Source organism: Microcaecilia unicolor, chromosome 14 (assembly GCF_901765095.1).
Source record: "Microcaecilia unicolor chromosome 14, aMicUni1.1, whole genome shotgun sequence".
Classification (NCBI taxonomy): domain Eukaryota; kingdom Metazoa; phylum Chordata; class Amphibia; order Gymnophiona; family Siphonopidae; genus Microcaecilia; species Microcaecilia unicolor.
The window spans coordinates 18,503,985-18,525,913 of NC_044044.1; the positions used below are offsets into that span (position 1 = coordinate 18,503,985).

General features: G+C 43.5%; 1 protein-coding gene across 1 annotated transcript in view; it reads left to right on the forward strand.

Annotated features, from left to right (window-relative positions):
• Nucleotides 1-21,929, forward strand: part of LOC115457549 (vigilin-like) — a 100,253-nt gene that overhangs the window by 39,713 nt on the left and 38,611 nt on the right. Inside the window, exons 13-17 of the mRNA XM_030187004.1 lie at nt 8,653-8,757; nt 10,136-10,249; nt 10,455-10,541; nt 10,675-10,806; nt 14,152-14,370. Coding sequence (XP_030042864.1) covers nt 8,653-8,757; nt 10,136-10,249; nt 10,455-10,541; nt 10,675-10,806; nt 14,152-14,370 — 657 coding nt within the window. The remainder of the gene's footprint in view (nt 1-8,652; nt 8,758-10,135; nt 10,250-10,454; nt 10,542-10,674; nt 10,807-14,151; nt 14,371-21,929) is intronic.

Sequence of the window (21,929 nt, forward strand, 5' to 3'; positions counted from 1 at the left end):
ATATGTGTGTCTTACTAGTTCCTGATTCTAAGTTGAAATACCAGGCTTCTTGGGAAAATGGCTTGGGATTTTCTCTGGAATTAAAATTAATGGTAGGAAATAGCTGAACGATTGTACAAAGTATCTTTCTGCCAATTTAGGTGAAAATGAAATAAGAATCCTATTTAAGTGGTATTTTACCTGCCACAGACTTCGTATTATAAACTCTGATAGTAATGATAAATGTTGGTAATGGTGTGGGATGCTGGGAATCTTTTTACATATCTGGTGGTCTTTTCCTTGGGTTCAACCATTGAGGATCTTTAAGGATATTAGTGGGGTATTGCAGCTACATGACCCCAAGACACATTTGCTCCAGCATATGCCTGGAGAATTACAGAAGGCCCCCTAAAAATAGTGTTTTGATTAATTACAGTGCGCCTTCATCACATGTTAACGGTATCCCCTCTGTGCTGGAGGAACTGTGGGCAAAAGGGTACTATGGGCCGCATTTTGTGGTCCTGTGTTAAGGTCCGGGCTTTCTGGAAAGCTATACAATACAGAATTCAGAAGTGGCTTTCTAAGCCCATTAAGTGGTCCCCTGAATTTTTTTCTTTTTCCAAAAAAACCACCTGGACTCGCTACATCTCAGTCCCTCCCTGTTGGTTAGGCATGCCGTGTCGGCAGCTAGGGTTATTCTGGCTGCTCACTGGAAGTCTCCTCAAGTCCCTTCTGTGGTTATATGGTTAAACAAGTTGTGGTACATTTGTGAAATGGAGAGGCTTTGGGCCATAAGTCGTAAAACTCTGTCTAAATGGGAAGCTATTTGGGATCCCTTTTTGTCTCATTGTACATGCTGCTAGGCTGGGAGGTGGAGGGGGGAGGGAGGGAGTGGTGGTGGGGGTCTTGTTTATGTTATGGGTTGGGGGGGGGGCGTATGGACAAAATGGGTTATAAAATCTAGAAGTAGTTGGTCAGCTAATTTACTGTTTTTGAGAGTTGTTTACTCTGATTTTCTGTTTTTGATGTTTGTGTATCAGTCGCTAGGAGGCTTGGCCTGGGTATTGTATTAGCTGTTGTTAAAGGATATGATTTTTGTTCTTTATGTATTGTGTCTCCAAATTCAATAAAGATTTCTATAAATTAAAAAAAAAAATAGTGTTTTGATTACAACAGTGCAAGTGGAACTAGTTCGTTGCTGACGATCTCCCAGAATTCCAAGCTTTGCTAATTTTAAGTGATTTTGAGATGTTTATACACTAAGCCGCCTCACTGGTATCGAACATAATAGGGTGGCCTCATTTGAAAGATGTTGGAAACTTTTCCTTAACTGGTCTAAAGCTTATCCGCCAATTGGTTACACATTTAATCAGGAGAGTGCTCTCTTACCTCCAAACTGTGTGATATTGCTTAGACTCTTGGGTGGTGGTGGTGGTTTTTCTTGTTATTATTGTTGTTGTGTTCAGACTTCTTTTTATTGACTTATCAAATAGAAAAGAAGAATAAGACTGTCAACAATTATTACATAAATCACAGTCCCCTGAATCACTATAAATAAAGCTCCATAGCATACAATATTTCTAACCAGACGGCCTTGGTTCTGATGGCTTGAGTCTATAACAAAGAAAATCAATGCCTCCTACCTCCCATCCCACCCTCTTTCATGCACTCCATACATAGGTGAAGCATCTCCTTATTACATAATAAATACTGTTTGAATTAAGTACATAATGCCATACTGAGTCAGAGCAATAGTCCATCTAACCCAGTATCCTGTTTCCAACAATCGCCAATCCAGGTCACAAGTACTTGGCAGAATCCAAAAGAGTATTTAAAATTAAATTTCTCCCTTTTGGGGACAGAGTTTGTATGCAAGTTCCATACGGTGAGGTATTTGGGGAGGGAGGTGGTGACTCATGCACCAGTCATCCCTATTGTTATTATTGCTATGATTACTGTTGTTATTGCCCCTCAATACCTCTCTACCCTCATCTCCCCTTACACTCCTACCCGTAACCTCCGCTCACAGGACAAATCTCTCCTCTCAGTACCCTTCTCCACCACCGCCAACTCCAGGCTCCGCCCTTTCTGCCTCGCCTCACCCTGTGCTTGGAATAAACTCCCTGAGCCCATACGCCAAGCCCCCTCCCTGCCCATCTTCAAATCCTTGCTCAAAGCCCACTCTTCAATGTTGCCTTCGGCACCTAACCATTATACCTCCATTCAGGAACTCTAGATTGCCCCAATTTGATTGACTGCACTTTTTGTCCTTTAGATTGTAAGCTCCTTTGAGCAGGGACTGGCCTTCTTTGTTAAATTGTACAGCGCTGTGTAACCCGGGCAGCGCTTTAGAAATGTTAAGTAGTAGTATTAGACCTGCCCGATGTTTACAGTGCTCACATTAATGGATATCTTCTATGCTTTCTTACTTACTGTCTCCTGTAGTTATGGTTATGGTAGAGATTTCTGGATTACGTTATTTGCCTTGTGCACTAAGATGGATGATGGGGGTTGGGGTTGTTCAGTTTTTGTAACTGAGCTACTTGTTTGAGCTTGTTTGTATAGGTGCTGTTAACTATGTCTGTATGAACTTTGGAAAAGTTTTAATTAAAAAAAAATTCAAGTCGATCAGTGGCTGAGACAATGTTTGATAGCCTTATATAAATACATAAGCATCGGTCTGTCCCAGTAAGCGAAGATCTGTCATGCTCAGTATCTTGTTTCCAGCTGTGGCCAATCCAGGTTACAAGTTCCTGGCAAAATCCTTAATAATGGCTTTTAGACTTTTATTTTAGGAAATTGTCTAAACCACTTTTTAAATCAAACCCTGCTAAGCTGCTTTTACTATGTTCTCTGGCAACGAATTCCGTAATTTAATTACATATTAAGTGAAGAAATATTTTCTCCAATTTGTATTAAATGTACAGTGAAACCTCGGTTTTTGTTGACTTCGGTTATCGTCGGTTTCGGTTTTCATAGATTTTTTCAGTGAAAAATTTGTCTCGGATTTCGATGGTTGCCTCAGTTTTCGTTGCTAATTTTGCGAAAACAAAGGGCGACCCACGTGTTCTCCTGCTCATTGTGGTGCTGTTTCTCATGTGAGCATCACCCTGCGCGTCTAATGCAATGCACGCAAGATAAAATCACATGTGCTCAAATCTCATTTTCCCTGTTAAGTGTTTCCCTTGCTAATAAGTTAACCCTTTCCCTTTAGCTCCATCATGGGACTATATTTATTCTCTATAAAATGTGTTTTTGGTATGTATTTTGGAGTGTCTAGAACGAATTAATTGGATTTACATTGATTCATATGGAAATAATTGCCTCGGCTTTCATCTTTCGGTTTTCACTGATTGTTTTTGGACGGATTATCAACGAAAACCGAGGTATTGTACTACTTAGAAGTCTAGGGGGCATGCAGTAAAGCTACTATTATATTCCTCTTAGCCATCCCATCTCTAAGCTGAAGAGCCCCAACCTCTTTAGCCTTTCCTCATAGGGAAGTCGTCCCACCACTTTTATCATTTTTTGTCACACTTCTCGGTATCTTTTCCAATTCCACTATATTGTTTTAGATGCGGTGACCAGAATTGCACACAATATTCGAGGTGTGGTTGCACCGTGGAGCGATACAAAATCATTATAATCTCAGTTTTGTTTTCCATTCCTTTCCTAATGATTTCTAAAACTCTATTTGCTTCATTAGCTGCTGCTGCTGCACATTGAGCAGAGGTTTTCAATGTATCATCAACAATGATACCGAAATCCTATTTCTGAGTGCTGACTCCTAATGTGGAACCTTGCATCACATAGCTATAGTTTGGGTTCCTCTTCCCTGTGTGCATCATTTTGCACTTGTTCACTTCAGGATACCCCATCGCTCAGTCTCGTAAAATCCTCTTGCAATTTTTCACAATTCTCTTGTGATTTTAACAACATAAGTATATAAGTACATAAGTGCTGCCATACTGGGACAGACTGAAGGTCCATCAAGCCCAGTATCCTGTTTCCAACAGTCGCCAATCCAGGTCACAAGTACCTGGCAAGATCCCAAAACAGTGCAATATATTTTATGCTGCTTATCCCAGAAATAAGCAACTTTGAATAACTTTGTGTCATCAGCAAATTTTTTTTTTGTTACATTTGTACCCCGCGCTTTCCCACTCATGGCAGGCTCAATGCGGCTTACATGGGGCAATGGAGGGTTAAGTGACTTGCCCAGAGTCACAAGGAGCTGCCTGTGCCTGAAGTGGGAATCGAACTCAGTTCCTCAGGACCAAAGTCCACCACCCTAACCACTAGGCCACTCCTCCACTGTTGCTACTATTTGAGATTCTACATGGAATGTTGCTATTCCACTAGAAGTCGGCCCTTGCAGATCACCAATGTGGCCGCGCAGGCTTCTGTGAGTCTGACGTCCTGCACGTACATGCAGGACGTCAGACTCACAGAAACAGAAGCCTGCGCAGCCTTCCATGTAGCATCTCCAATAGTAGCAGCCTTCCATGTAGCATCTCCAATAGTAGCAACATTCCATGTCGAATCTCCAATAGTGGCAACATTCCATGTAGAATCTCCAATATTCCATGTAGAATCTCCAATAGTAGCAACATTCCATGTAGAATCTCCAATATTCCATGTAGAATCTCCAATAGTAGCAACATTCCACGTAGAATCTCCAATAGTATCTAATTTATTTTTGTTACATTTGTACCCCGCGCTTTCCCACTCATGGCAGGCTCAATGCGGCTTACATGGGGCAATGGAGGGTTAAGTGACTTGCCCAGAGTCACAAGGAGCTGCCTGTGCCTGAAGTGGGAATCGAACTCAGTTCCTCAGGACCAAAGTCCACCACCCTAACCACTAGGCCACTCCTCCACTGTTGCTACTATTTGAGATTCTACATGGAATGTTGCTATTCCACTAGAAGTCGGCCCTTGCAGATCACCAATGTGGCCGCGCAGGCTTCTGTGAGTCTGACGTCCTGCACGTACATGCAGGACGTCAGACTCACAGAAACAGAAGCCTGCGCAGCCTTCCATGTAGCATCTCCAATAGTAGCAGCCTTCCATGTAGCATCTCCAATAGTAGCAACATTCCATGTCGAATCTCCAATAGTGGCAACATTCCATGTAGAATCTCCAATATTCCATGTAGAATCTCCAATAGTAGCAACATTCCATGTAGAATCTCCAATATTCCATGTAGAATCTCCAATAGTAGCAACATTCCACGTAGAATCTCCAATAGTATCTAATTTATTTTTGTTACATTTGTACCCCGCGCTTTCCCACTCATGGCAGGCTCAATGCGGCTTACATGGGGCAATGGAGGGTTAAGTGACTTGCCCAGAGTCACAAGGAGCTGCCTGTGCCTGAAGTGGGAATCAAACTCAGTTCCTCAGTTCCCCAGGACCAAAGTCCACTACCCTAACCACTAGGCCACTCCTCCACATTTGATCCAAATATGATCACCTTACTTGTTGCTTCTGTTTTCAGATCATTTATAAATATGTTAAAAAAGCAGTGGTCCCAGCACAGATCCCGAGAAACCCCATTATTTACCCTTCTCCATTGAGAATATTGACTATTTAACCCTATTCTGTTTTCTGTCTTAACCTTGCAACTCAAGAGGCTTTTCTACTTGTTTCTTTTGAACTGCCACACTTTTATTTTTCCAGTTGACTGGATTTTTATTGGTTGCACCTTTTATTCACCAAGACGGATTCAGAGTGCATCCACTTTGAGACATCTGGTTGTTTTGAGCGTGTGCTCTTTTTAAGACGCCAAAGAGATGGTAACCTAAGTACTACACTTCTTCCAATCTCTTCTAGAGCAGGCTGGTTTCCTATTGAGGCCTACACTACTTAAGAGATTCATCACTAAATCACTTCAGTTTTTCTTCAAGTTCAGGGAATATTCCAATTTAATTCTCTATCTGGTTGCTGCTTTGCCATGGATCTTTTGCTAGATACAGGGGCTTGAATCAATGGCAGCGTCCATAAATGTAGGCTTATGGCCTTGGGCACACACTCTGACCCACTCCACTCATAACTCTGAGTGTAGTCCCACTTGGAGTTCCTAGTGTGTTGCAGTGTAAGGTGGTGGCTTTGGTTTAGCATTATGTTCTGAGATGTCGGTCTTGATGCTCCCATTTGGACAATAATGTCAGATAACCAGTCTGTTGACCTGGATGCTTTCTATCAGCATCAAACTACTGATACAGGTCTCTGTCTTCCTCTACACAGACGAGCATTGAAGGCCTTTTCCTGAGAACTTACTGTAGTGGCTTAAGTCAACCGATAAGATACGAGAAGCATTTTCTGCAGCGCGTATTGCCAGAATACAAAATATTTAAAAAGAATTTCTTTCAACCTATACCTTCTTGATCTAGGGGAATGGCTCCTGTCTCCCGGTGGTCTTTGCACTCATAAAAATTGGTTGAGTCCATCTATTCTAGACCTTATGAGGACAAGGGCCAACAAGATTCCATACTGTTTCTGCGGCCCTGGCCATATGGAAAACTCTGGTATATTTTCCAGTCACCTGCAATGTTAGGCTGGGTGCTGCAGAGTTTTATGGCACTGAACTAACCATGGGTGGGTAGTTGACTTTATTTTAAGACATTTCAACGTCCTCAGATTTCTCAGTAGAAATTTATTACAGCTCTTGCTGTAATAAATGTCTTCATTTGTCATACAGCTGGGCTCTTGAACTGTTGTTTTTTTTTGCCATGCTTGAGTGAAGGAGTAGTTTAGTGGTTAGTGCAGTGGACTTTGATTCTGGTGAACTGGGTTTTATTCCCACTGCAGCTCCTTGTGACTCTGGGCAAGTCACTTAACCCTCCATGGCCCCAGGTACAAATAAGTACCTGTATTATACTATGTATACCGCTTTGAACGTAGTTGCAAAAACCACAGAAAGGTGATATATCAAGTCCCATTTCTCCTTTTCCTCCTATTTTTAGTTTTGGAACTGCCTTCCCTCTTTAGTGTAGTTGAGAGTTTGACAAATCTTCTCAAGTGGTATGCAGAGGAGGCAATTCTTATTCTGTTGAATCTTTCACTTACATCTTTTTTTTTTTTTTTTTTTAATCTGGTCGGAATAAAAGCAGAAATAGCTCAGAGGTCCTTAAGTTGGTTGCAACTTCCTTAGTAACCCTGGTCAAGATGCTTGGGTTATGCACGTCTGCCAGCAGAAGGGGACTGAAAACCTGACTTTGAGAACTGCATATCTTCTCTGTGCAGACCCCAGCCAATCAGTATTTCTCAGTCTCCCAGCAGAGGTAGACGTGCAGCCTTGCCGGTCTGATAGGCCCTGGGAGGGTCCCTTAGGGGTTTATTTTGTCCTGTATACAGCTGTACCCGTGAACTAGAGAACTAAAAAAAAATACTTCTGGGTGGGTTGTTGGTCCACGGGGGCCATGCTTAGCCCTTGGTGTGTCACACCCAGGTGGCCAGGTCCCTCCATCTCCTCTGCCCTCCTTTTCAGGCTCCTGTGTGCCTCAGCTGCCGGATCTCCCAGGAGCCTTGAGTGCCCCTTAGCTCCTTAGTTAAAAAAACAAAACAACAACAACAAAAAATAAAAAGACCATAAAGGAGTTCTGTTGGAGGGCAGAGGGCTGTACTGTGCGTGCCGGCTTTCTTTTTCTCCTAGGCCGGTTTGTGGGCATTACGTTGGCTGTATATCCATTGTATACTTTAGAAGTACATTGAAGTGACCAACCAATTTCCAAGATTGGGTAGATTGAATTTCTCTTTGCAGGTTTCAGGTAAAGTGACCCAACTTTTGAAACTATCATTGCCCGGTACCTGAGGTAGTATTTTGTCAGAATATATATTTAATTTCAAAAAGGAAGCGACCTAAGGTTTGAATACTTTCTGCCAGAGGTGGTTTGGCCTCGTGGGTAGAGTTGCAAGTACTACTTCTGATTTGCAGACTGTTGATAGTTATTATTTCTTAGGTCATAAAGCATTGTTGGCCACAGATAGGAGCACAACTGCATAGTGCATTTGAGATCAAAATTATTCAGGCAGAGATTTTGGAGTCATGCCTATCTTGAGAACTGCTTTGATACACCCCATAGGTCATGGACTGGTCTGGTGAAGTCACTAAGAAAGGAGAAATTAGGTCTTATCTGCTAATTTCCTTTCCTTTAGTCCCACTAGACCAGTCCAGAAGCCCTACGTAATATATTTCCAGTTATTAAACCACTTTAGTATACTTTAATATTGCTCTTTTCACTCTTACTAACAAACTGTCTTCAGGTTCAACGCTTGGCTTTCTGTAACAATAACCTTTTTAAAGGTTTATTTATTTTTTGAACTCGTGATGTTATGGTGAATATTATCAGTACAACAACTCAAGTGAAATGGAAAACACATGGTCCATTGTTTTGTTATTTGAAATACTGAGTATCTAAGGCTGCATGATGCCCTTATTGGACGAAGCACACAGAACTTTTTTTCTCTATCTTCATGTGCTGGTCAACAGGCACAACTCCACAGGTTCTGGACTGGTCTGGTGAGACTAAAGAAAGAAAATTAGCAGGTAAGATCTAATTTCTCCTTTCCTCCTGCTCCTGTTTGCCCGTCTTTCTCATTTCCTTCTTTCCCTCTGATCCTTCTCTCTGTACTTCCTCCCTATTCACTTTTTAAGGGTCTCTCTTCCTTAGGAAAACGAACGTACTAAGGATTTGATAATTGAGCAGCGTTTCCACCGAACCATTATTGGACAAAAAGGAGAGAAAATCAAAGAAATTCGTGACAAATTCCCCGAGGTGAGACAGGAGGGGTGGAGAAGAGGTGAAACTTGTTAGCCATAGATTCCATGTGCCAGGACATTAGCAAGGAGAAGTACTGTGACACGAATACAGGCACTCTGTGTCTTTGTATCTGTGGAGATAAGATGAGCTTTGTGTTCTGTATTCTCTGGAGATTTCCCTCCCAGATGCTTTTCATCATTCCTTAATCAGATCTTCCAAACCTATATTGCTGTACTGCACAAAGAAACTGACTGGAGAAGCCTAGGCTATATTTTTTTGGCAAGACATCTAAGGATGTCATTGCGTGATCTTTGCCTGATTTTGCAGATGGGGAGAGAACTGATTAAACTTCAGCCACCACTTTCCCTGTGCAGTAATAGGGATATAAAAATGATCTGAGGCTTAGAAATGAACTGTAAGCTTCAGAGGAGCTGCACAAATCCCAAGAGGAAAAGTGCAACTGTAGCACACTACAAGACTGTCACAAAACACCTAGCCACCTGCCTGGGGTTTCCCCAAGGCCAGTTAGAGGGTCTATCCCCATCACAGCTCAGGTCCGCCTGCACCTGCCACTTGTGCTCTACACTAGCGCCCTCCATCCACCGACTGGGTCCCAACCGCCTCTGGGCGAGTCTCCCGCTCTTAAATTATCCCCAGTGATTTCTAGGTTACTGGAGCCATACTCCCAGTGGTCCCACAGTTCCAAGAAAGCACTCACAGACCCAACACACAAACCACCAGTTTTCTTTATCAGTCCAAACAAAGAGGCAATAAACTGAACATTGTTTATGGTCCTAAAAATTGAACAATGAACAAAAAATGTGCAATTCACAAACAATAACAGGTAACTGAAATATGGATCAATTATAACACTAACTAAACATTTGTTTACTTTCTAAAAAGTACCTGGGAAGATCATGACATATAGCTACTCGTAAGTTATCAAATGTAATTGTTTACAGGGCCTTAGCAAACAGATCTGTCTCTCTTTTCTTCCTGGCTGGGGAAAAAAATCTGTACAATCCAAATGAAAAGCGTTCCTGGGCCAATCAGAGCCCAGTCAATAGGTTTTAAAAGTATACTGCTCACGGTATTGTAGATCACTTCTTCGTTGAGTAAAACTAAAAGACGGAGCATTCACTTTTCTATAACAACTTTAACATAAAACATGCACCACCTGCTGGCCACTAGAAGAAATACGCTTCAGGAATTAATTAAGGCAGTTTTACAGGCTTAAAACACACTGTTCTGTCACAAAAGTTTTATCTCTGGAAAGTGGAGGTTTAATGTCTTGCACCCAGGGCTTATACAATTGCCAGTTGACTCATTGAGTGAGGAAGGGGAGAAATCTGGGCCAGGCCCAGCCTCTTAAATTGTTGTTCACTCCCGACAGGTCATTATCAATTTTCCAGACCCCTCACAGAAGAGTGATATTGTGCAGCTGCGGGGCCCAAAGAATGAGGTGGAGAAGTGTGCTAAGTTTCTGCAGAAAGTCATCATGGAGCTGGTAAGTACAGTAGGGCAGAGGGCATGGAATAATAGCATTTGTCCTTTTTTGGGAGCAGATACTGCCTATACCTGTGGTGACCAGATGACTATCTGAATTTTACAGAGCTCCCACAAACATGCTAGAAATATATGGAATTGTTTTACTTAGTTAATGAAGTCTTATTTTTGGGGGGGTTGGGGGGTCTGTTGGTGTATTCTTCCAGATTGAGAACAGCTTCTCCATTCCTGTGCCGATTTTCAAGCAGTTCCATAAAAACATCATCGGGAAAGGTGGCACAAACATTAAGAAAGTGAGTCTGGATTAATTTTTTTTAGCTTACCCATTCCAGTCTGAGGATCTTAAGCGCTTTCCACTTTCCTCAGAGGTGATCCGTCTCTCTTACGGGCGGTACCACCTGCCCTCCGCTACCTTTCTCTCACCAGATTCGCGAGGAAACGAACACCAAGATTGACCTCCCCACAGAGAACAGCAATTCTGAGGTGATTGTCATCACTGGCAAGAAGAGCAATTGTGAGGCAGCCCGCGATCGAATTCTCTCCATTCAGCGTGAACTGGTATGTGCTGGTAAAAATGACTCAACCTGATTATAGGCCAAGTGCTTGTATACGAATTGTTTGCAATGCTCTACAATTGGCAACATAAAAAAAAAAGGGAAAAACAAAGTTATGTACTTTACAAATGAAAATACAAACATTTAGTTTATAGGAACAAAGCTTTGGGAGAGGGATGGGAGAAAATTGAAACACTATGATAACAGAAGTTCACGATTCATTCTTATGCACATGTTAGGTAAATTATCATATATGGAATATGTTGTTTCTGTATAACATGCTGATCCATCAATAAAAACTGTTGAAAGTAAAAAATGACTCAACCTGCCAGTGCACAAGAGTATTATGTGTTCTAGGACTTTTGGCTCAGGATCACAAAACGTGTCTCTAGGAGTTGATGGGTAACACTTTTTCCATGGGCAAACAGAATACGTTGGGCCACAAGAGGGATTGTAATGTTCACCAGTGCCAAGACATATCGGTTCTCTCAGAGCTCATTAAGAGATTTTTCTGAGCATGCGTGAGCATTCCTATGCTGTTGCTAGTCTCTTGAAATATCTCAAATCATATATATATATACAGTATCTTGTTGGGGGGGGGGTCTTAATTTGTATATTTCCTTCGTTAATAAAAGTACAGAAGGTATTCCTTTTGATTTATATGCTTTACATACTTTGCATTGTCATCATTGAATTGAATTTGGTGGAGGCCCTGCCAGCATAGTCCTAAATGTAACCTGAAGATAGCAAAGGCAGATTTCTACAGCCTATGCTTGGTGTTTGGGAAGACCTCAAAATCCCTCAAGTTGAAGAGATCATGATTTAAAGGCTCTCATGACTACATAGAATCTGCAACCTGAAACAAGTCCATGTTGAAAAGAGGGGCTCAGCTTTGCTCTGAATGAAAAGAGGGGAAGGGACTTAGGGAGAATTCCTCTTCATCTTCCTTGAGATAAAAAATAATGTAAGTGGAGAAGCTGGTCAAATGGAGAGTCTGGCCCTGCAGCAACTGTAGCTTGGTCTAGATCAGAAGCAGCAGTAGTGACAGGGGTGTCGGGGGAACAGAGAGGAGCAGACACTGGATATAAGGGGGAGAGAAGAAGGGCAGATGAGAGGGGGCAGAAGCAGAATGGAAGAGGGAAGAGAAAATGGGGCATGCTGTGGATGGAAGAAGGGGGGGAGAGGAGACCCATGCTGTGGATGGAAGAAGGGGAGACAGGAGACACACATGCTGGATGGAAGAGAGGAAGTGGAATAGGAGAGCCGGGGCAAGAGAAGGATGGAAAGTTGTAGGTACACAGTAAAAAGAGGAAAATTGAAGACTGGATAGTAAGTGGGGAATTAAATCTGGACAGAGGCAGAAAAATAAATTGAAGAAAGCTGAAAGGAAAAGGAGGAGAGAAGAGGGCAAAATGACAAATGGACAGCAAATCCTGGTCAGAGAGTTGAGAAGATGAGGAAAAATAAGAACGGAAGATGTACAGAAAGACCAAACTAAAATCAAAAGTGGTTAAAAATCCGAATTCCTTTATTAAGACCCTACACGGTCCATGTTTCGGCCAAAGAGGCCTTCTTCAGGGGTCTATGGATTGGCATATATAGATATTCTTCCAAAGGTTCACTCAAATTAGGACAAATCTTGAATCATTGTGAGAATCCTGTTCTTGATGCCTTGCTGGAACCAGACCAGTTTATGCAACCTTCCAAATAGTCCATGGACTCTGCCACTTCAGAGCCTTCTGCCTGTGCTTCTCAAAGAGAGAGCCCTCAGGAAATCCACCCAGAAAAGGAAAATCCATTTCAGAAAAGGAAAAGAACTACAAAATAAGATAGGAAAGCAACTCACTCAGGAAAAGAGAGAAGGGGGGGGGGGGGGGGAGGATACACACAAAAAGGAGAGGGGCAGGAGAGGAACTAATTAGGGGGAAAAGGACAGTAGCTATGAATCACTGCGAGGTTAGTCAAGAGAAAAAGCATTGGTGAATAACCAGGTCTTCAGTTTCAATTTAAAATTCCTAAATGAGGATTCTATGCGGAATTCGAGCGGGTGTGTATGGAATAGTATGAGACGAGAGATAATGTGGTAAACTGATTCTATGAGATTTGAATGTGAGAACCGGAAGTTTAAATAAAATACGCTGTTGAATTGGAAGCCAATGGTATTTTTGTATTAGTGGCGAGATGTGGTCAAAACGGGCATGGCATAATAATCGGATGGCCGTATTCTATACAGACTGTAGTTTTTTGTTAGAAACATGATGACGCCACCCAAGGCCTTAACCCATTTATCTACGCTGATGACGTTACATTATATCCCCTTCAAACATGATTTGGCAGAAATCACCAACGAAATCAAGCTCAGCTTAAACACCATGAACTCATGGGCTAAAGCATTTCAACTAAAACTCAATACAGAAAAAACACACTGTCTCATCATCTCATCACAATACAATACATACCCACAAGCATCAACACCCCAGGATACACCCTCCCTATCTCAGACAGCCATCTTAATGTGGAAACTCAAACCTGTGAAACCATTCTTCCCGACGGAAATATTTCGAAACCTGATACAAACAAATGGTACTAAGCCATGCAGACTACTGTAATGGAATCTATGCGGGATGCAAAGATCAAATCATAAAAAAACTTCAAACTGCCCAAAACACAGCAGGCAGGCTTATATTTGGAAAAACGCGTTTTGACAGCACCAAACCACTCAGAGAAAAACTGCATTGGCTACCAATCAAAGAGCGAATCACGTTCAAAATCTGCACGACTGCTCGTAAAATCATGAACCACTATTTTTTATTATTATTTTATTTTTATTTTTTTTTTAAGAGGGTAGTAGGGTCACTTTTGAACACATCCAGGAAGGACCCTTTCACTGTCTGCCAGCTGCCTCCCCCAGTACCTCTGTTCTTAATGGTATTATGTATAATTAATGGGGAATTATGTATAAAACAAAATTTAAATTTTTGCTCATCTCTGAGGGAACATTGCACACAATCCGTTTTCCTCAAACTGTTGAATAAAATTCAAGATTGAGGTATTTCATGAGACCAATTGGTAACTTGAGAATATCCGTACATGCTTAGAAAAATCTTGTTTATCCTAAGGTCTGAGAACGTTGATCTATTTTGGCACAGTCAGATGTCACTTCTCTAATTTGGTTAGTTTCTCCTGTGGTCTGTGGAAAACCCCCATGACAGGTAAACTGCACTATCATATCTCAGGAAAATATTTGCATAGCTAAATAAATTAATGCAATCACCACCTGATTGTGAAAGTAAAGTAAAAGGTACGGAAGAGAAAAATGTTTCTTATCCTTTCATTTGTTAAAATTCAGGCAAATATAAGGGAAGCAGAAGTATGTATCCCAGCCAAGCTGCATAACTCGTTAATCGGAGCCAAGGGACGCTTGGTGCGCTCCATCATGGAGGAGTGCGGTGGGGTGCACATCCACTTCCCTTCTGAGGGCTCTGGGAGCGACAAGGTCACGATCCGGGGTCCTGCTGAGGAGGTGGAGAAGGCCAGGAGGCAACTGCTGCAGCTGGCGGAAGAGAAGGTACAGAAAGATGCTTCCATAGCATCCCTCTAGACTGGCACAGATGAGTTATGCACTCCTACCAGCAGATGGAGACTGTAAACTACTGAGTTTCAAATAAGCCTATAAGTGAGCTTTGCAGTCCCTTGAAAGCCAATCTGTTCTCGTTCTCAGCAGATGGTAGCAGTAGTAAGCCTAGGTCCTAAGGGAGTTTTTGTGCCTTTCCTTGGGGGTTTACAAATATTGCAAAAGAGAGGGGGAAAAATTCTCTGTACCTCCCTGCTGCCAGACTGCAGGTGAGGCCTGCGGGGGGTCTCTTTTGCCCTGGGGGGGGGGGGTGATCCACCCAGGTGGCTGGGTCCTTCCCCGTCTTTCCCCCTCACTGTTACTCCTTTTGGGGGGAGCCTTTGTGGTCTGGTGCCTTGGCTTGCCTTCTCTGTCTGGCGACAGTCAGGCAGCCTAAAGAACTTGAGGGGTCTGCCTGCAGTTAAAAACAAAAAAAAAAAAAAAAAGAGCTTTGCTTTTGTGCCTCACAGTTGTGTGGTCTTTCCTTGCAACCTGCTCCTTGCAGTGCTGCCAGGTTCTCTCCTGCTCCCTTAGGCCCCTGTTGGGGTTTATCTTCATGGTTCTTTCTCCAGGGCTCCGGCGGTGTTGCAGGGGTGATGCTCTTTTTGTGCTGGCCGGGGTGATATGGGAGCATTCACTTTAGTGGCAGAGGCTATGTCTTGCCAGGCCCTTCTCGTGGTGACTCGGTGGGAGCAGTGAGTGATGAGGGGCAGCTGATGGTGCCAGCTGTGATTTCAGTGGGAACCACTACCATCTTGAAAGATACTATGTTGGTGCCGGAGTAGCCACTGTGGCTGCAGCTTGTCAGCTGAGTGACTCGGTACTGCCAGGTCCCTCCGGAGTGGAATTCTTGTCCAAATTTGTGCTGGCCATGTACAAGGCTGCCTGCCTTTGTAGGGGTGGCGGTCAGATTGGGCAGCAACAGGGGACTCCTCTCCCACTTTCCAAGAGTCAGCGGTGGATTGTGGCGTGGAAAACCCCCTGTACTATGATTCCCCCAGTCAGTGGACGGTCAAGACTTGGCCGAGGATGAGGAAACCTTGGACCAGGTTCAGGCCTTAGGGGAGGAGTCTTAGATGGTGGAGTTGCCCCCGGGTGAGGATTCCTCTGTTCCTATTTTTCATCATGAGGAATTGCAGGAACTTATTTCCCAGGTCTGCCAATGCTGAAGTTTGAGGAGGCACTTAAGGAAGCTCTGTGGTTGTTGGATCTGCCTTTGAAAGGTATTAAAAGGTTTTCTAGGCCCTTCCCTATGTACCAAGATGTTAGGGATGTAATTCAGACAGTTGCATTCTCCATGCTCTTTTTCATATTGTCTGATCCATGGTTTGTCTTTACCTGATTCCTGACCAGGATAGGGAGTCCTTGCAGCCTCCCATGATAGATGCCGTAGTCTCCACGGTGACCAAGAAGAATACCATTCCTGTAGATGGTTGTACCCCCAGGATCACCAGATGGAGGCTCTCTAGAAGCAGAGTTTTGATGTGGCAGCCTTAGCTGTGTAAGCTGCTATTTGTGGGGGTTTGGTTGCCAGGACCTGTTTTTGTTGGGCGGAAATTATCTTGGACAGGGACTTGGATGATTGGTCCTTGGTGGATCAGGAAGCTGCCAAGCTTGAGATGGGTTCCTCTCCTTGTTGGATGTCCTTTATGATCTTCTACTGCCGTCGGCTAAGTTCATGGCTCTTAGTGTGGTGGCTAGGTCTTGTTGTGGTTATGGGGCTGGTCGGTGGACACAGCCTCCAAATCTAAGCTTAGCAAGTTTCTTTTTTGAGGCTCTCTTGTTTGGGGAGAAGTTGGACAAACTGGTCAAGAGTCTGGGGGAGATGAAAGTTCGTCTCCCGGAGGAGAAGCCTTGGATGGCTGGCAGAGGTTCCTTTGGGAGAGGTAGATTTTGTGAGGCTTGCCAGTATCATTCTGCAAGTTTTGGGATCCATGACAAGTGTCGCTGGAGGTGGGGCCGTGGGCCAGTGCTCATATGTGTTCTCTTCAGGTGGCTCCTCTTTCCCGGTGGTCCCCTCAGACGTAGGCCAGGGAGTTTGAGTCAGGCGACCTTTGCCCTCGTGGACAAGTGGGGCCTTCCCATCTTGGACTTAATGGTAACTTCGTGCAATGCCAAGGCTCCTCTTTCAGCAGGAAAACACAGCCTTGTGGAAGGTCTGGATTCTCTGGTACAGGTCTGGCCCTCGACAAACCTCTTTTACGTGTTTCCTCCCTGGCCTCTGATAGTCATTCAGAAGAAAGCGTCACAGAGGCCTGGTACTTGTGGCTCCAGACTGGCCACAAAGACTGTGGTTATGGAGATGGTGCACACCTGGTGGAGGAGCTGCTTAGTCTACGTTGAGCAGAAGATCTGCTGTCTCGGGGTCCTGTGTGGATGGCAGATCTCTTATGACTTGGCTCTTGAGAGAGTGCATTTGAGGAAGAAAGAGTATTCAACTCGGGTCACAGTGACGCTCTTGTGTTCAAAGATGTGGTCTAACTCTCTGTCTTATGTGCAGACGTGGTGTATTTTTGAGGATTGGTGTAATGCCCATGGTTGAGCCCTTCAAGCGTTATTGCCACAGGTTATGGATTTTTTTTTGCAGGCTGATTTGGACAAGCGTCTGGCCTTGTCTTCTTTTACGATACAGGTGGCAACTGACATGTTTTCGGGGTCTCATCCAGGGTAATTCTATGGCAACTCATTAGGATGTGGTGTGTTTCCTTAAGGCATTGTGGTTGATTTGTCCTCTAGTTTGGTCTTACTGCATTCCTTTTTGCGTCACTATAGATGGATGTGTAGGCTCATCAGGATATAGCCTTCGGATCTAGGATTTTGGAGGCAGGGCTTTGGGGTCCCACCCTTAATGGTCACTGCTTTGGTACTTTCCATCAGTGCCGGTCTAGAGGGACACTGTGGAAAGAGAAATTAGGGCCTACCTGCTAATTTGCTTTCCTTTAGTCCCTCTAGACTAGCACAGAGCCTGCCCTATTAGTCTTACTCTGCTGCTTGCCATCTTCCATCTTCCTTCTGGTGGTGGTGGTTCTGATTCCTTCACAGGCGTGTGAGCGGGGCCGCAAGAGGTTTTGTTTAGGATACTGAATGTATTAAAAATTAAAAAAAAAAAAAAAAAAGGGAAACCAACTGCATGAATACATAAAGCTAAAGGAGTAATAATAGCAAATGCTGGGTCCACCTTAAAGGGTGGTCCATGCTGCACTGATATTTTATATCGGCTCTAGCAGTGGCAGTACAGAAGTCTGGCTTCTTGGAGATGCTGTGGCCTGACAGGAATGATTGCATAGGTGTTTTTTCTTTTTCCTCTCCTTTTCTTTTTGGGGGGGGGGGGGTGAGGGGGAAGCTTCCTGCTTTGCTATTTGAAGACAGATTTTCAAGGGACTGCACAGTTCACTTTTAGGTTTACTTGAAACTCGGTGGTTCTCAATCTCCATCTGCTGGTAGGAGTGCATAACCCATCAGTGCCGGTCTAGAGGGACTTTAGGAAAGCAAATTAGCAGGCAAGACCTAATTTCTCCTTTCATCTATGTGTCCCTACATGGTTAATTATCTTGTGATCTAATAAGCTGCACCATGGTGATGTCATTGGGCATTGAAGCTATATTCCTCTATTTGATGTCTCAGTAGCCATGTAAGTACACTGTGATGTCATTAGGCATTGATGAAGCTGCTCTTGTATTGGTCAGTTCCTCAACCAAGGCCCCCAATGTGACAACTTGAGCAAAGGTTAGAAGATTGTACAGATTTTGCAAATTAGTCTGCATTTTGCATACAGTGGACCTGATTTCCATTTTTGGTTAGGTCAGGTCCACTCTGCTGTTCAGGCTGTCGTTAAGGGGTGGGTGCTCCTTCAGAGGCAATGCTTTACAACCCTTTTGAAGAGGGAATCTGTCACTAAACAGTAGCACCAGCACCTAGAGGTCAGATATGGGGTTCATGTTGGGTTTAATTATAAGTATTTAAGGATGGGGTGGAAGGCACCAACCAATATTGTTCCAAAGTAGCGACCATAATAAAGTCCAGAAGACCAGAGCTCTTCCACAGTCCAGAATGTTTAGTTTACTTTGATGTAGAATGGAGTGTGAAGGAGGAGAAAGTGTGGGCAGAATTATTGGTTGATTTAAATGGAAACTGGAGACCACTTTAGGGAGGAACTTAAGATGCGTTTGTAAAATAGCTCTGTCAAGTAGAATCTGAAGATAGGGATGATAATAAACAAGTGCTTGCAGTTTGCTAATTCATCTTGCTGATGTAATAGTCACCAAACAGAGTGTCTTCTAAGTGAAAAATTTTAGATGTGCAGACAGATCTTCAAAAGGAGGGCAAGTTAAGGTTTGTAGAACTAGATTCCAGTACCGATGAGGAACAGGGTGGTTTGATGTTGAGAAGACTTCCTAAAACTCTGGATACAAAGGATGTTGTGAGATTAGTTGAGAAGGAGATTCTTCTTGGAAAGAGCTTATCTCACGTAGGTGAGCATGAACTGAAGCAGAAGAGAGACCAGAGTCTTAGAGGTATTGCAATAAAGAAGATACAGAACATGTAAAGGGATCTTGAGAATTAGAGGAACACCAGTCTGAAAAGTGTTTCCACTTAAGGGCGCAGGCCTTTCTCTGGAAGGTTTTCCGGATTATAGAAGAAACACACTGAGAATGTCCCTCCAGGAACTTCTGCCCAGGAGGGAAGGGTCAGGCCAGCTGATGGTGATTCAGTCATTAGGCATGTAGACAGCTGGGTGGTTGGTGGACATGAGGCTCGCCTGGTCATTTGTCTGCATGGTGCGAAGGTGGCAGACCTCATGCATCACCTAGATAAGATTTTAGATATTGCTGGGGAGGAGCCAGCTATCTTGGTACATGTGGGTACCAATGAAAATGTGGGAGGGAGGTTCTAGAAGCCAAATTTTGACTGTTAGGTAGAAGGCTGAAATCCAGATCCTCCAGAGTAGTATTTTCGGGAATGCTTCCCGTTCCACGTTTAAGACTCAAGAAGCAGGCAGAGTTCCAGAGTCTCAATGCGTGGTTGAAATGATGGTGCAGGGATGAGGGATTTAGATTTGTTAGAATTGGGCAATATTCTGGGAAAGGGGGAGCCTATTCCATTAGGAAGACTCCACCTTAACCGGATGGAACCAGGCTGCTGGCACTAACATTTAAAAAGTAGAGAGAGTAGCTTTTAAACTAAAATGGGGGGAGGGGAGCTGATAGTTGCCCACGAGTGCATGGTTTGGTATGGAGTATCCTTGAAGGATACTATTGAAACAGGACATTTAGGGAATCGCAATAAAGCCAAGAGTGTCTAAGGGGAGAGCAGAGTAAAGGATGCCCATTATGCAACTTGTAGATGCAAGGAAAAAACACAATTTGAAGTGTATGTATACAAAAGTTAGAAGACTAAAAAAATAAGATGGGAGAGTTAGAGCACATAGGGGTTAAACCTGAAATACAGAAATTTGCAGCCTGGTTGTTTACAGTGAGCAAGCTGGCAGTAGCCATGTACTTGGAAGAGCATTTCAATGCCCACTGAAGAACAGGTACTTCGCCATTTGGACTATGTATATCAAATGTCTCAACTGACAGCCATAATCCAGGGTTGTATCGTACAATTCCATAAATCTGGGATGTGTTTAAAACCTGACGTGAGCAACAGCAAGGGTTTATGCACCTTTTATACATAACAGATTATATTGGTACTGTAGGGGATGGTTTTCAATGGGGTGGGGGGGGGGGAGAGCTGGGGCGGGACATGGTTGATATTTTGTACTGCTTCTAGGATGTTTTGGTTTGTTGAAAATTTTCAATAAAATGTATATAGCATTAAATGAAGAGGTAGCTATAATAGTCATCTCAGAGACCTGGTGGAAGGAGGACAATCAATGGGACACTATGTCAACAGGGTATAAATTATATCGCAGTGATAGAGTTGATCAGATTGGAGGGGAGTTACGCTATATGTTAGAGGGAATTGAGTCAAACAAAATAAACGTTCTACGTGAAACAGCAGCATAGAATCCTTATGGATAGAAATTCCATAGCAGTATGCTTTTTTTTTTTTTTTAAGGTGGAGAGCCAGAGTCTTTAGAATGCTGTGGAGTAGGAGACTGAGCAGTCTGCTAAATTATTAAAGCAGGAGACTGACAGTGGTCTTCTATGTCAGATGAGGAAGAGCTTGAGTGCAGACGCCTGAGAGATGGTTGTATTTAGCAGAGAGACCCACGCCGCCTACCCAAGTGTAGGCCGAAGGTTTCCTGCCAAGCACGTTTGCCGACGAGCAAACCAAAGCCATAAGGCACTAGCAGTATTTGTCGAATTGCAAAACAAACCACCAACCACCACTTACCGAAGTGTAAGTTGAAAGCCAGAGCACTGTTTGCTGCTGCAAACTGAAACACCACGGTGGCGATACAAAAAGCAGAACAGATGAAGAAATCTATATGAAGATGGATTTATTCAACCAACAATGGGCACTGAACTGAATCCACCATCCACTGCTGGTTAGTCCAAGTATGCAATTACACATGCAGATCTCTAACTCTTGGTTAGTCCAAGTATGCAAATACGCATGCAGATCAGTATTCCAGTCAGTGTTGTTTCTTTCACCTTCTCTCATGCTACTAATCCACTCCCTGCCTTTCAGGTCTGGGTTAGTCTGTCCCTGCACCTCCCACATAGTCCTCTACCCTGGACTACAACCACCACTGCAGGGTCCCAGGGGTCTACCCTGAGTAGAATGGGAATGGACTACACCCAGGTGGTTTTCCTATGTTTGGCTGAGACACTTTCCTTTGTCTGGGGGATCTATTTTCTAGTGATGGGATGTACACCCCGTCACACTCTCCTTTATTTACTTTGTTTGGCCTATCTAAAATCAGACATTCTCAATCTCTAAAATGCTGTTCATTCTCAGCCCCCTTATCGTATCTGCTGTGCCTTTCTCCTTTTTCAGAAACCATGTAGGAAGGGAGGGCTAGTGTAGTAACAATGGAGGCTGGAATCAAGCAGCAAGATCAAACTGCCAGCTGTTTGAGATGGGTGATTAGTGAAAATGTTGTCTACAGAGGAGAGGGCCTGGGACCTCTTCTTTTCTCCATCTATACTTCTTCCCTTGGTACTCTGATCTCATCCCATGGTTTTCAGTATCATCTTTACGCTGATGACTCCCAGATCTACACACCCGAAATCTCAGCCGAAATCCAGGCTAAAGTATCAGCCTGCCTGTCTGACATTGCTGCCTGGATGTCTCAGCGCCATCTGAAACTAAACATGACCAAGACTGAGCTTCTCATCTTTCCCCCTAAACCAACCTCTCCTTCTCCCCCATTCTCTATTTCTTTGGATAACACTCTCATCCTTATCAGCTCGTAACCTTGGGGTCATCTTTGACTCCTCCCTCTCCTTCTCTGCACATATTCAGCAGACTGCTAAAACCTGTCGTTTCTTTCTCTATAATATCAGCAAAATTCGCCCTTTCCTTTCTGAGCACACTACCAGAACCCTCATCCACACTCTTATCAC